At 33.2% G+C, this 15,250-nt stretch overlaps 1 protein-coding gene across 5 annotated transcripts in view; it reads right to left on the minus strand.

The window, feature by feature from the left end:
- Nucleotides 1-2,181: 2,181 nt before the first annotated feature.
- LOC106669028 (facilitated trehalose transporter Tret1-like) overlaps nt 2,182-15,250 on the minus strand; it is a 28,872-nt gene continuing 15,803 nt past the window's right edge. For 2 of the 5 annotated variants that reach the window (XM_014398277.2, XM_014398280.2), the window contains exons 2-4: nt 8,292-8,438; nt 3,672-3,786; nt 2,182-3,615 (exon numbers count right to left, since the gene is read on the minus strand). In XM_014398277.2, coding sequence (XP_014253763.2) covers nt 2,357-3,615; nt 3,672-3,786; nt 8,292-8,438 — 1,521 coding nt within the window. In that variant the 3' untranslated portion in view covers nt 2,182-2,356. Of the gene's footprint in view, nt 3,616-3,671; nt 3,787-8,291; nt 8,439-8,541; nt 8,649-12,421; nt 12,656-15,250 lie in introns of those variants that run through there. The other 3 variants (XM_014398302.2, XM_014398293.2, XM_014398311.2) reach the window with 3 other exon arrangements.

The raw sequence follows: 15,250 nt of genomic DNA on the forward strand, positions 1-15,250 counted from the left end.
TCTCTAGATTGCGAATAGGTCACATCAGGCTAATCCATAATAGGCTTTTAATAGGCAACTTGTCCTCGATGTATGCGAATGGAGTACGTATCATTCTGACAGTAAAATATATTTTGGTCGACTGCCGCACTTTGCAACCCTTTAGGCAAAGGCTTAACTTTTCGAGAGATTTACAGGAGTTACTGGGTCCCCTTTGTTCCTTTCGAAGAGCACTTTTCACCTTTCTGAAATTTATTGGAATTTATAATGAGATTTAGGCCTTTTCCTAAATTGTTTTATCTGAAGTTTGCCTGCTAATGTTTGAATGAAAGTTGTGCGTGCAAGATTTCTTACTTTTTCAGGAATTTTTGAGGCGGAGCGGGAAAAAAAGGATAAAGAAAAAGAAATGTTATTTTGTTTTGTTTCTTATTATTGTTATGTAGTATTAGTTTATTTTATTTGTCATATTTGAATGGAAGAATTAAAANTGTGAAATGAACGAGACTTTTAAAGACTTTAACCCTTTCGAGATCTGTCTCTCAAAGCTATGCTCCAAACGTTTCCTTGAAATTATTAAGAAATGAAAGTATTTTACTTGAGATCGACAGTGAAAAAAAATTTTCTCAGTTTAAAAAATATAAAATCATTTGAAACATTGCCGTATCTTTTACCCTTCATAAATACCTAAACCTTTCTAGAGGTATACTCTACGTACCGGAACTGATTAACTGTAATGATAATGAACTGGTGGCCGAACTTCAGTCTCAAGCATTGAATCATGAAAACAGTTAGCGACACCTTTCCTAACACTAACTTTCCAAAAACCCCAAATCCCTGATAAATTAAATCTTGAGTTTACAAAAGTAAGTGTTCGCAAATACATACCTAATCCTCTGCAATGTTATAACTGTTTTCATTTTCGCCGTACAAGTAAAAACCGTCGTCTAAAACTCTGCGGCAAACGGTGAAAATGATCACCAAGATGTACATGAAGATATGTAGATATGGTTTCAGGTATCCCCCGTGCTCTGCCTAAAGCACATCGGTGAGTCCTATTTCATCAAGAAACTTGATTAATAGGCCCGATTTCAATGATTGAAGCTCTTCTATGGTCACATTATACATCTCAAAACATTTCCTCCTGCGGGCTATTGTAGCTCCGCAGTTTGTTAGTAGATGTGTTGGTGTCTCTTCTGCCTCCTTGCAGAATCTGCATGTGCCATCTTGGATTATTCCAATTTTCTTTACGTGTCCATTTAATTTGCAGTGTCCTGTTAGGAATCCTATTAGGATTCGCAGTTTGTTCCAGCTTCCCTTGACACATTCTGTAATTTCCTTTCTTTTTATTGACAATGTATTTAGGTCGAGTTGTCAACCGTTTCTTGAAGGATGTAGGGATAACAGTGGATTGACCAGCATGTTCTTCTGAGCGTAGAACTTTTGGGACATGATAAAGAGACAAGTCCCACATTAAGGAATGTGTAGTTCTGATCAATGAGGTCCGAATGTGATCGGGATGGCGGTGGCTTTAACTTGGTAATGGACGAGAGGTAAACAAGGGATGGACTTTTCCATATTAGGTATGAAGAAGGTTTTTATCCACGTTCTCCATTGAGGGCAAAGCTCAAAAGAAATATTGAGTGATCTCTCATCCCACGTCATTGACGTTCAAAGGGGTTGATATGGTCGCCGGTTTCTGGATTTGTACGATGGACTACATAAAACTGATTAAGTTTTTAATTTCAATATTATTAGGAGTTTGGGTAATGGGGACCCCTCAAAAAAAAGAATAAATGAACAAAATAATTTTTTTAAACTCAAATGTATTGATATAATATTAATACAATAATAATATAATTAATAGGTAATAGACTAAGTAGATTTAAATGGAATAGATAATTATTGTAAGTATAGAATGGTTAAAATTTCGTTTTACGGAACTGCAAGTAATTTATTTTGATTACAAGATAATACTATTTGTGCTAAATTAAAACCTAATATTTTGCTAATAAATATTAATAATTACTAAATAAGTAGATTTTTATGTTTGGCAGCCATGTTTTTTTTTCAATGATCAATATTTAAATTTTTTTGTAATTTTTAAAAATTTCAATATTTATTTATTGTAAAATTCCGACGGCACATGCAAAATATTGCACAAATTGAAAAATAAGGCTAAGTTTATATTGTTAATTAATAGTAAATGAAATATATATTTTTTAAATGTTTCGCATAAAAAATAGATTCACCCAGTGATTCGAAAATTAATATAAGTAGCAAGAAAAATCATATATATTTTTTAAAAGTTTTTTTATACAAATGCAATTAAAAATGGTGTTTAAAATATTTACAAGATTGACGGCATTTAAAATGTCGATTAAAACTTCCGTTTAGTACGGGATGAAAAACCGTCCACGATTTCTTCCAGGGTTTTGCCCTTGGTTTCAGGGAGAAACAGAGCAACGAATATAGTCCCTAAAAGAGCCATAGTGCCAAAGAAAAAGAACACCCCGCTGACACCCAGCCCGAGTTGGATGTAAGGATATGTCTTGAGCACTATAAAGCTGAAGATGTACCCGATGCACGTCGCTAAACCCGCAGCCACGCCTTTGACGTTGATAGGAAAAACCTCCGCCATCATGGACCATGGCAAGACGAGGAATCCGATTGTGCTCACTACGATGTTGGTCAATATCAGCACAATCGGAACCCAATGAAGGAAGTGCCATTCCGCAGAAGCAGCCCAGTACGGTCTCAACATAAGAAACGTACCGTTTGCGTACATCGTCAGAAAAATCCCAGCCCCGGAAAACGTAGCGACGGACCTGACTCCCGTAGCCGGGTAGATCATACTTGCGATCAAGCAAACCAATAAAATCGCCCCACCTCCTACAGCTGTAACGGAATAAGCGCTCAAGGTGACGACTCCAGAAGCTCTGATTATATCAACCACGTAAGCGATCATAACGTAAACGCCGGAAAATTGCTGGAAGAAGAGAAATCCTATCATAATCATAAGTGGTTTGTACACCTCGGGCTTGAGCAGTTCTTTGAATGTTTCGGGCCTGGGAGGCGGAGTTGGATACCGCTTTGGCAGAACGGGATAATCTTCGACTTCGGAGGGTTGTTCGATCGGATGAGGCGGAGGGACGATGTTGATCTCCTTTTGCGACCATTCGGCATCCCCGTGCCTGCCCTTCATGCTCAGCCAGACTGGACTCTCGGGTATAAAAATAGCAACCAGGATCAACGCCACGATAGAAAACAGGGTCGCCATACTCGCGACATCATGGTATTCGAGGTATGAGCCGGATGTGAAAACGGCAAATATCCCTCCGCCCAGGGCAACCGTCGACCAGGTCACCAGTGAACTTCGAATGCGCAAATCTGCACTGCAGAGGCATTCCGCTGCATAAACCGACGCGGGGATGCTAGCCAGGCCGACAGCGACGCCTGTTAAAATCCTTCCAAATATCAGTTTGTAAACGCTGGGCTGTGAGGAGGGCACGGCCAACACGAGCCAGCCGACAAAATTCACCACGTTTATCAATATCAATGCAGGTCTTCTCCCGTACTTATCCATCAGTTCTCCAACAATCAAGCATCCAATCGGTATAGCCATGTATGTCACACTCGCTGTAAATAAAACGATAAAATTAATTGAGTTTCATTTTAACTAGGCTTAGACTCACCAAACCACGACGCCTCGTCTACTGTGAAGTTTAACTCTTCGAATGAAGTGGCAGAAAACGCCAGACTCATGCCACACGGCAGACTCGGTAGAGCGACAACAAACCCAAGAAATATCTGAAATTGAGAAAGATATTTTGAAAAATCAGTAAAGCGTAAGTCACAAACCATGCAGGGGGTGGCCGCAGTGGTTTAGGTGTTGACAAGGCGTTCATCACTGTAAGGTAACGTATCCAGCGGCCCTTCATTCGAACCCGACATACTTACAAGGAGCTTTTTTCAAAAACACCGTCACCCCGTAGATCAATATGACCTCTGATGTTTCAAACCCTCGTAAAAAAAGAAAAAAATGCTCTCTCGAAGATCTCGTCGTATTAAGATACAAATTCTCAATGATAATCTCTAAAGAAATAAACATACGAAGGAAACATTTTATAGATTATTCGCAACTGGAAGATATATGCAGATGGCTAAGAACATCGTACCACCCACAGCCAGAATTCTTTCAGTTATAAATTTGTAGATGATCTATGATCACTCTAATCTGTCGATTCTCATCTGTCAGTCGAATTTGGCATTTACCCATATTGAGTGAGCCATTTTGTCATTTGTTTGTCTGTCCGATATTTTGTCAGTGTTTATCTTTAAATACAACACACTCACCAAAATAATGGCCAAATATATAAATTGGTCTGACTTTCCTAAACAGCGATTATAGGACGAACAAAATGATCGAAACAGGTTCATCACCTTACAGATCTCAACTAGAAAGCTTTAGTCATTTTGTCATTTGTTCGTCTGTCCGATATTTTGTCTGTTGTTTCTCTTTAAATACAACATACTCACCAAAATAATGGCCAAATATATAAGTTGGTCTGACTTTCCTAAACAGCGAATATAGGACGAACAAAATGATCGGAAACAGGTTCATCACCTTACAGATCTCAAGTAGAGAAGTTTAGGCATTTTGTGCCAAGTTGATCGATTTATATGTCCTTTAATTTGTCAGTTATTTGTCTTTAAATAAAACATACTAGCTACAGTACTAGCTAAATGTATAAATTGGTCTGACTTTCCTAAACAGCGAATATAGGACGAACAAAATGATCGGAAACAGGTTCATCACCTTACAGACCTCAACTAGAAAGGTTTAGCCATTTTGTCATTGGTTCGTCTGTCCGATATTTTGTCAGTTGTTTCTCTTTAAATATAACATACTGACGACAGTACTAGCTAAATGTATAAATTGGTCTGACATATAAACTAGCGAGAATAAACAAACCAAAACGCCTTGGAAAAAGATTTCGGCATTTAGTCAGTAGTTTGTCTGGCTTTTGTGCCAGTTATTGCTCTTTTAATATAATAAACTTTAATAACTATTAAATAGTGAGATTTGTGCCAGTTTTCTCTTGAGGTCTACGGGATTTTTTCTCTAGGCTGCTCCTCGTTGTTTTGATCTCTCTGACTGTTTTCGGCCTCTCAGTGGATAGTTTGCGTGTTTTTTAATCAGTTGTGACCTTTTTTTATTTAATTAATCACAACTTAACCTGAAAAACGCGTCTGACCAAAACCAAACGGTAAAACTAAGAGTAAGTGATTGTGACTGATGTAATCGTACAGCCAGTTACTCTAAATCTGAACATACTGATAATTATGAGGAATGGAATACCGCACGTCCATTAGTCTTAGTCATTCTTAACAATATAAACCTCTAAAAATATTTTGCTCTAAAGAAAATAAATTATTTAAGCGTCGTGATGTTCAATGTTTCATCGCTTCTGACAAAGTAGCCAAAAAATTTTGAAGTTTGTGATTCTTGATTGGAATTCGTGCGAAAAGAAGCTTCACATCTACCAACCAAAACCATTTGGTAAAGATAATACCGTCGAATTCTGATTAGCTTTCCAGATCTGAAATAATCGTAATAGTTTCGGAAGCCATGGTAGCTTGAAAAATTCAGAAGGGCGGCAATTGTTCGGGGGTAGCAGGGGTTCGAAATTCTATAGGCTTCAAAGGTCTGTGTCAAAATGAAGGTACCTCCCCTTAGCCAGGATGGTGGTTGGAACACCTGCTGGCAAAAAACCTGACCTATTTCCTTTGTACATTTTGAATTTTCTTATTTAATATCTATTTTAGATCTAATTCTATTTTTTAATAGAAAAAAATTAATACTGCTACTCTGAATTACTTTCACCAATCTATATACATCTGCTATCTAGCGGCTCCATCCACAAATTTATTAGTTCCGTGACCGCCAAGAGAATACGCTCAGATGACTAATAAGCTGAAATTCCTTTAAAAAGAAAAACCTTTGCTTTGTTTCACGTTCAGTAGGATCATAAAAAAACCTATGTCAATTTGAAGATTCAAGTGAAATTTATATCAATTTTAAGAGAGGATATTCAGAAGAAAACCTATGTCAGTTTGAAGAGTCGATTGAAATTTATGTCTAGTTAAAAGAACGATATTCAGAAGAAAATCGATTTCAATTTGTAGATTCAATGGTAATATGCCAATTTGAAGATTGAAGCGAAATTTATGTCGTACTTAAGGGAGGTTAATCACAAGAAAATCTATGACAGTTTCAAGAGTCGATTGAAGTTTATGTCTAGTTGAAAGAAAGAAATTAAAAGAAAATCGTTTTCAATTTGTAGATTCAATGGAAACTTGTGTTATACTTAAGAAGATTCAATTTAAATGTGTCAAATTGGAAGAAGGATATTCAATGTAAAACCTATGTCAATTTGACGAGTCAATTGAAATTTATGTCTCGTGGAAAGAAGGATATTCAAAATAACACCTATATCAATTTGAAGAGTCAATTGAAATTTATGTCTAGTTGAAAGAAGGATATTCAGAAGAAAACACACCAATTTGAAGATTCAATGGAAACTTATGTTATGCTCAAGTAAGAAGGTACAATTTAAATATATTTCAAATTGTAAAGGTATTCAGTGAAAACCTATGTCAATGCAAACATTTGATGGAAATTTATGTCAAGTTGGAGGAAGGATATTCAGTGTAAACCTATGTCAATAGGAACATTCAATTGAAAGCATATGTTGCACTTAACTAAGAATATTCAATTGAAATTTGTAGCACATGGAATGGAGGATATTCAGTAGAAAACCTATGTCAATTTGAAGATTCAAGTGAAATTTATATCAATTTTAAGAGAGGATATTCAGAAGAAAACTATGTCAGTTTGAAGAGTCGATGGAAATTTATGTCTAGTGGAAAGAAGGATATTCAGAAGAAAATCGATTTCAATTTGTATTCAATGGAAATATCCTTCCTTGAGCCTCCTCCCCTCACAAGGCGAGACCGAAGGAAGGTGTTAAGTACCCCTAGTAGTAATTAGAAGTAAAACTAGATCAGAGGCCGAGGTCCGCCGGTATGGGGTCTCCCTAAGGTACGGCGGGGAGGTGGAGGGATAAATAAAAAAAGATTCAATGATAATATGCCAATTTGAAGATTCAAGCGAAATTTATGTCATGTTTAAGGGAGGATAATCACAAGAAAACCTATGACGATTTCAAGAGTCGATTGGAATTTATGTTTAGTTGAAAGAAAGATATTCAGAAGAAAATCGATTTCAGTTTGAAGATTCAATGGAAACTTGTGTTATACTTAAGTAAGAAGATTCAATTTAAATATATGTCAAATTGCATAAAAGGTATTCAGTCGGTGCTACATGCTACAAAACATTGAATTGAAGCCCGTTCTAAATAGTCACCAACCATCCTATTGTGTTGGGCCTTGGCTTGTCATGCATAAAAATAAAGCCTGTAAGGAACAACTTCTTCTGATAACATATCTTCAATGTACCCCACGGCTATTAGGGAATCCTCGATGAAAATCAAGCTCGTGCGACCTTCCATACATGCCTGCTCAAACCATAACACCACCACCTCCACAACGTCTCCTTGTTCTGTGTCTTGCCAGAAGTTCTGGACCAGTGGCAGGCCTTCTCTCTAATCCAGATTCTGAAAGTCTTCGCCTTACAGTGCGTATTTCTTATTCTTCATAAAATATTTTTCATTAATATTTCTAACTTGTTGAAGTCGCTACTTTATCTCAACAGAGTAGAACGTCGATACGGAGTACATTCGATACAATAAACCATCATCATGATAGGCAGACTAAGTAATGATCAAATTATACATTTTATATGCTGTTAAATTTGAAGGTGGGGAAATAGAAAAACCTGATTACCCTTATCATCGAACAACCCTGTATAAATATTCAACAATCGCTTAAATTTTAACGTCTAGGTTGGCACGAACGGCAACGAAAATGGCAAAATCGTTGAAGTAAGACCAAGATACCTATAATTAGAAAAAAACAAATCTCATTTTTTATTTACCTTCATGTTTTTACGCTTCTTTAAACCGTAACTCCTTCGTTTGGTAATAAACTCAATTATGAAAATTTAGTATTTACTAATTGAACTTTTAAACGGGATTATAACTTGTAATAAACAAAAAGCTCAGTGTACATATTACAGAATTTTACTTAGTCCAAAAGGTAACATTCTGTGAACCACACCTGCAGGCTTCCTCATCAAGAAAGAATTTTATTTAAATATGTTTTATAAATTTAAAAAAAACTATTCGACTCACCTGCCTAAGCAGAGACGATCTTTTCGACGATGTAAACGAAGGCGTTATGACAAAATCCGGAGGTGCCTGGCTTGTACTCGGCTGAGGATCGAGAAGAGGACGAATTTCTTCTTGGACAATATCCATCCCACTGCTTGTTGAAGCCATCTAATGTTTAAGCAAATGTACAAATTAGTACAATTAAATATTTCGATGCAAGTGAATGGGCAATTGTGAGAAGAAGAAGTAATAGCATCCGATAGAAACTTACCTCATGTTGAACTAAGGAGCTCAACGGGAACGTACGTCAAGTTAAAGGAAGGATATACAGAGGAAAAGCAATGCCAGTTTGAAGATTCAACAGAAACTTATGTTATGCTTAAGTAAGAAGATTCAATTAAAATTTATGTCAAGTTAAAAAGAGGATATTCAGAGTAAAACCTATGTTGGAAGATTCAATGGAAACTTACATAAATTTAAAGATCAATTGAAATGTATGCCAAATTTAAGCAAATGTATTCGGAGGAAAACCAATGTTAATTTGAAGCTTCAATGGAAACTTTCTCAATTCGAAGATTCTATTTAAATTTATATAAGTTGAAGAAAGGATATTCAGAAGAAAACCTATGTCATTTTGAAGATTTAATTGCAACTGATGCTAGATTGAAAGAAGGATATTCAGAGGAAAGCCTATGTCAATGTGAAGATTTAATTAGAGTTGATACTAGATTGAAAGAAGGATATTCAGAGGGAAACCTTGACAATTTAAAGATTCAGTTAAATTTATGTCACGTTGAAGGAATGATATTTAGTGCAAACCCTACGTTAAATTGAAGATTCAATTGAAATTTATGTCAATAAGGAAGGATATTCAGAGGAAAACCTATGTCAATTCGTGTCAATTGAAAGAGTTAATTGAAATTTATGCCAGGTTGAATGAAGGGTATTCAGAGGATAGCCTATATCAATTTGAAGATTCAATTAAAATTTATGCCAGGTTGAAGGAAGGATTTCAATGATAACCTATGTCAATTCGAGTTAATTTAAAGAGTTAATTGAAATTTATGCCAGGTTGAATGTAGGGTATTCAGAGGATAGCGTGTGTCAATTTGAAAATTCTACTTATGGAAACGTATTTCATGCTTAAAGTAAGAAGATTCAATGAAAATTTATGTCTATTTGAAGACTAATTGGACTTGATGTCTAGTTGAAGGAAGGATATTCAATTAAAACATATGACAATTTGCAAAATCAATTGAGATTTATGTCAAGTTGAAGCAAGTATATTCAAAGGAAAACCTATGTCAATTTGAAGATTCAAGTAAATTTCATGTAACAATTTTGAACAAATCAATTGAAATTTATATTAAGTTGAAGAAAGGAAAACATTAGTCAATTTGAGGTTTCAATGGAAACTTATTTCAATTTGAAGATTCAATTGAAATTTATGCCAGGTTGAAGGGAGGATATTCAGTGTTAACCTATGTCAATTCGTGTCAATTTAAAGAGTTAATTGAAATTTATGCCAGGTTGAATGGAGGGTATTCAGAGGATAGCCTATGTCAATTTGAAGATTCTACTTATAGAAACTTATTTCATGCTTAAAGTAAGAAGATTCAATGGAAATTTATGTCAATTTGAAGACTACTTGAACTTGACGTCTACTTGAAGGATATTCAATTAAAACCTATGACAAGTTGCAAAATCAATTGAGATTTATGACAAGTTGAAGCAAGTATATTCAAAGGAAAACCTATGTCAATTTGAAGATTCAAGTAAATTTCATGTAACAATTTTGAACATATCAATTGAAATTTATATTAAGTTGAAGAAAGGAAAACATTAGTCAATTTGAGGTTTCAATGGAAACTTATTTCAATTTGAAGATTCAATTAAAATTTATGCCAGGTTGAAGGAAGGATATTCAGTGTTAACCTAAATTCGTGTCAATTTAAAGTGTTAATTGAAATTTATGCCAGTTTGAATGGAGGGTATTCAGAGGATAGCCTATGTCAATTTGAAGATTCTACTTATGGAAACTTATTTCATGCTTAAAGTAAGAAGATTCAATGGAAATTTATGTCAATTTGAAGACTAATTGAACTTGATGTCTAGTTGAAGGAAGGATATTCAATTAAAACCTATGACAATTTGCAAAATCAATTGAGATTTATGTCAAGTTGAAGCAAGTATATTCAAAGGAAAACCTATGTCAATTTGAAGATTCAATGGGAAATTTATATCAATTTGAAAATTCAAGTAAATTTTAAACAAATCAATTGAAATTTATAATAAGTTGAAGAAATGAAAAACCTTAGTTAATTTGAAGTTGCAATGGAAACTTATCTCAATTTGAAGATTCAATTAAAATTTATGCCAGGTTGAAGTATTCACTGTAAAGTTTAAGTAAGGCGTATAATATAAGTGTACAACATAAATCCACATGGATTTTGTGTACATTACATTATGTTAAATATTGTAATCGTTCTTATGATGAACTATAGTTTCGACGGTTTTGTGTTACAACATAATCTTCACACAGAAAAAATATATCTTTTACAGGGTTAGATCTATCTTATTACTACAGATAACCGTCTAGATAAGTCTCCCTAATCAGAATCAATGTACTAAACGCGATTTCAGAAGTTTAAAAACAAAACAAAAAAAGTTGATTGCTTGAAGAATTATTTCTAACGACGAGTCGTGATGCTCGTTGCATGGATCTGGATGGAAAAAAATTCAAATTGCGTGTTGTCTTGCTGAAAACGCATGTTATTAGAAAAAGTATCTATTTACAAATCTGAATATACAATATTTAAAAAATATGACTACGTTTTTACCTAGACCTTTATTTTCACTGGACCTTTTCATATGACATTTTAAACTGAAATAATATAATCGTGTTGGGACAGGTCAAATATATTTTTGATAAGAAGATATTTCAAGATTGTTTACCTTATTAAAAGAGTTGGTAAATATGGAACATTTGTGAAAATAACAAACAATTATTTTTACTCGTCACTTTTCTTTATTTCTAAGTGAAATTGTGCGAACATACATTTTCCTGGGATTATTTGTAAACTACTTTTTTGTTAATCATTTTTCATTTAGTTCAAAATGGTAAATAGTTAAGATTTTTATTGGTTTATTACTACCTAAATGATTTTGGGTTTGTAAATATAACAAATCAACCACCAACCAATCATCAAACTGTATTTTTTTATTATCATAATATTGTAATTTTTTCAGTCCGTAAATATTTTATCACGATTAAATTGAAATAAATATAACTATTTCTTGCTCATATTTATTTCATTTAGATCAATAAACTAAAGTTATTGGAATATTTCCGTGATCATTTTGGTCTGCCTATGTTCGCTGGTTTGGTCTGTCAAACGACATTTGGCTTCTCGTCATCTTTAGTGATTAAACCTACTATTTTGTTTATACTAGTTTTGTTTGTTTATCGAACAAGCTACAAAGTATAGATAAGCAAATTTTAATAGCCAGAGGTGCCTGCCAAAATAAATTTTGACACTTTTCTACTTCTGATCCAAATGATTTTTTTAACTGCAAATCAGATTTCTCTAAATCATTTAAAACAAGTAACCTCCAGGTCCATGAGTAGTGAAACGAAAAATAATATATTAATGTAAAATTAGAGGTATCATGTTGTATTATTAGGTATCTATTTATATATTATTATTTATTACTTAATTTTTTTTACTATTAACTTTACAAATTATAGTCTAATCTCTCTAGTTGTGTATTTTAATGATAATTGTTTAAAGTTGATATAAATATCTATGACCAATTTTCTAAGATTATTCCTAGTTTTGCAATACCTAAAGTTTGAAAGATTTAAAATGCTCCCATTGGCATCGGTGTCGATCTTGGTTGGGTCTATGAGGCAAACCATAAAAGAATGCAATATGTACAAAAAATTTATTAATAATTTGACCTTTGTTTTATGAAGTCGGAAACCAGGTTTTGCCGGAAAATATTATCAATTAGATTTTCCCCCTCGTAAGCCATCGCGGAAACGCATGGTAGGACCCAAGCCTGGTTACATAACAACGTTCCTAGCGTTACGTAACCGCTCACACTTACCGTTTACCGTACAATCGTTGTAAATCAATAAATAAAATTACCTTATGTTTAACGTACGATTTTCACGGTTAATCCAGCTGTTCGGAAAAATGGAGACCAAGAAAAGGAAACATTTGAAGTCAAGTCCCCCTGGTCGTGTCACGTGAAGCCGTGAGACTGACTTAACGTAGCCCCTTCCACCTAAGCCACCCTGCTCCTAATTAAGTCAAGTTAGCCCCGAAATTTGATTTTCTAAGGGACTTTCTCAATAAGTGAATTTAATATAATATTATTAATTTGTAGAAATCACGAGGGTGAAGACTTCTGGGAGAATTCAGTCAAACCTGAAAAACAGCCAACCTTTCTACTATTTAGTTTCTACTATTTATTTTTTATGATAGGTCATTTTTATAAATCTGACCTACTAGGGGGGGGGGCTGAGAAGACAAACCTGAAAAACCGCATCTTTATATTTAGTTTCAATTATTGCCAATTTGAAGATTACAAGATAGATACAATGGAAAGTTATGTCGTGTTTAAAGTAAAAAGATTCAATGGAAACTTATGTCAATTTGAAGATGCATTTGAAATTTTTGCCAAATAGAAGGAAGGATATTCAAAGGAAATGACAATTTAAACATTTGATTAAAATTTATGTCAATTTAAAGAAAGGATATTCAGAGGAAAACCTAGGTTGAAAGATTAAATGAAAACGTACATCAATTCAAAGATTCAATTTAAATTTATATAAATTGAAGAAAAGATTTTTAAAGGAAAACCAATGTCAATTTGAAGATTCATTTGAAATTTATGTCTATTAGAAGAAAGGATATTCAGAGGAAAACCTATGTTGGAAGATTAAATGAAAACATACCTCAATTCGAAGATTCAATTTAAATTTATATAAATTGAAGAAAAGATTTTTAAAGGAAAACCAATGTCAATTGGAAGATTCATTTGAAATTCATGTCAAGTAGAAGAAGGATATTCAGAAGAAAACCTATGTTGGAAGATTAAATGAAAACGTACCTCAATTCGAAGATTCAATTTAAATTTATATAAATTGAAGAAAAGATTTTTAAAGGAAAACCAATGTCAATTTGAAGATTAATTTGAAATTTATGTCGTTGAAGAAGGATATTCAGAGGAAAAACTATATCAATTTGAAGTTTCATTCAAAATTTATGTCCGGTAGAAGGAAGAATTTTCAGAGGAAAACCAATGTCAATATGAAGATTAATTTGAAATTTATGTCAAGTAGAAGGGAGGATATTCAGAGGAAAACCTATATCAATTTGAAGATTCAATTTAAATTTATATAAATTGAAGAAAAGATATTTAGAGGAAAACCAATGTCAATTTGAAGATTCATTTGGAATTTATGTCAAGTAGAAGAAAGGATATTCAGAGGAAAACCTATATCAATTTGAAGTTTCATTCGAAATTTATGTCAAGTAAAAAGAAGGATATTCAGAGGAAAACCTATATCAATTTGAACATTTAATTGAAATTTATGTCAAGTTGAAGTAAGTGTATTTAAAATGAAGCCTATGACAATTTAAAGATTCAATTGAAATTTATGTCTAGTAGAAGGAAGGGTATTCAGAGGAAAACCAATGTAAATTTGAAGTTTCAATGGAAACCTCTCAATTCGATCATTCAATTTAAATTTATATAAGTTGAAAGGATATTCAAAGAAAAACCTATGCCAATCGGAAGATTCAATGGAAATTTATATCAATTTGAAGATTCATTTGTATCAAGTTGAAAGAAGTGTATTCTGAGGAAAACCTATGTCAATTTGAAGCTTCAATGGAAACTTGTGGTACGCTTAAAGTAAGAAAATTCTATGGAAACTTATGTCAATTTCAAGTAAATTTTAAATCAAGTTGAAAGAAGAATTTTCAGAAGAAAACCTGTGCCAATACAATGGAAACTTCATGTTAAAGTAATCTGAATCTGCTTAATTTAAGCATGACATAAGTTTCCATTGTATCTTCAAATTGACATAGGTTTTCCTCTGAATATCCTTCCGTCAACTTGATATAAAATTTAATTGAATCTTTAAATTGACATAAATTTCGATAAAATGTTTTTGGGCACTTACGTACATTTTTGTCTTTAGTTTCAATTATTTATTTTATATAATTATTTCTTCTTTTAATGTGTATAAGCACAGAAATAACTTATCGCAGTTTTATACGGGTCAACATAGATTAAGAAGAATTATTCACAACAAAAACCAAAAAGGAACTTTTCTTCATTTAATTTCTTAAAATAGCAATAATTAATGATAGAAGAATCATAGGAAAACTTCAATAATAGTTAATTATAATTTAAATAAGCCCAGAACAGCGTAGAGTAAGAAATAATCAATTATGTTTACCACTTGAAAATTTATGGTTTTGATGTAAAAGGAAATATTTGGGCTAGATAAAATTGCAAAAGGGGCAAGTTCATGGAGGATTCAAGGCGGTTGAAGAAAAAAATAAACGTTCATAATCGCAAATTTTTACGAAAAAACTAGAAAATAATTTAAATTGTTACCTATGTTTGTTTAAAATGGCATTTTCAAAGGGGAGTGGAAGTATATATACAATTCGGACAAGTTAGTAAAATTGCAAATAGTATAAATCTTATTACGCTTTATTTACCCGATATAAAATTTTGCCGTTGCTTACATACTCTTCTTAAGCCGTAAATACGCCTGTCTCGTACACAATGGGAAATAATCATAACACCATTATTGTCAGTTATAAATTTATGTAAGATCATCTGAGTCCAAATATTGGAATTTCAACGGATACGATAAAAAATGTGAAAAGGATATAAATGATATCTTAACATTGAAAAGTGCAGGTGAATAGTCTTTACACGTAGAAATCAGAAAG

This window comes from Cimex lectularius, unplaced genomic scaffold, assembly GCF_000648675.2.
Source record: "Cimex lectularius strain Harlan isolate CLEC.00 unplaced genomic scaffold, Clec_2.1 scaffold86, whole genome shotgun sequence".
Lineage (NCBI taxonomy): Eukaryota > Metazoa > Arthropoda > Insecta > Hemiptera > Cimicidae > Cimex > Cimex lectularius.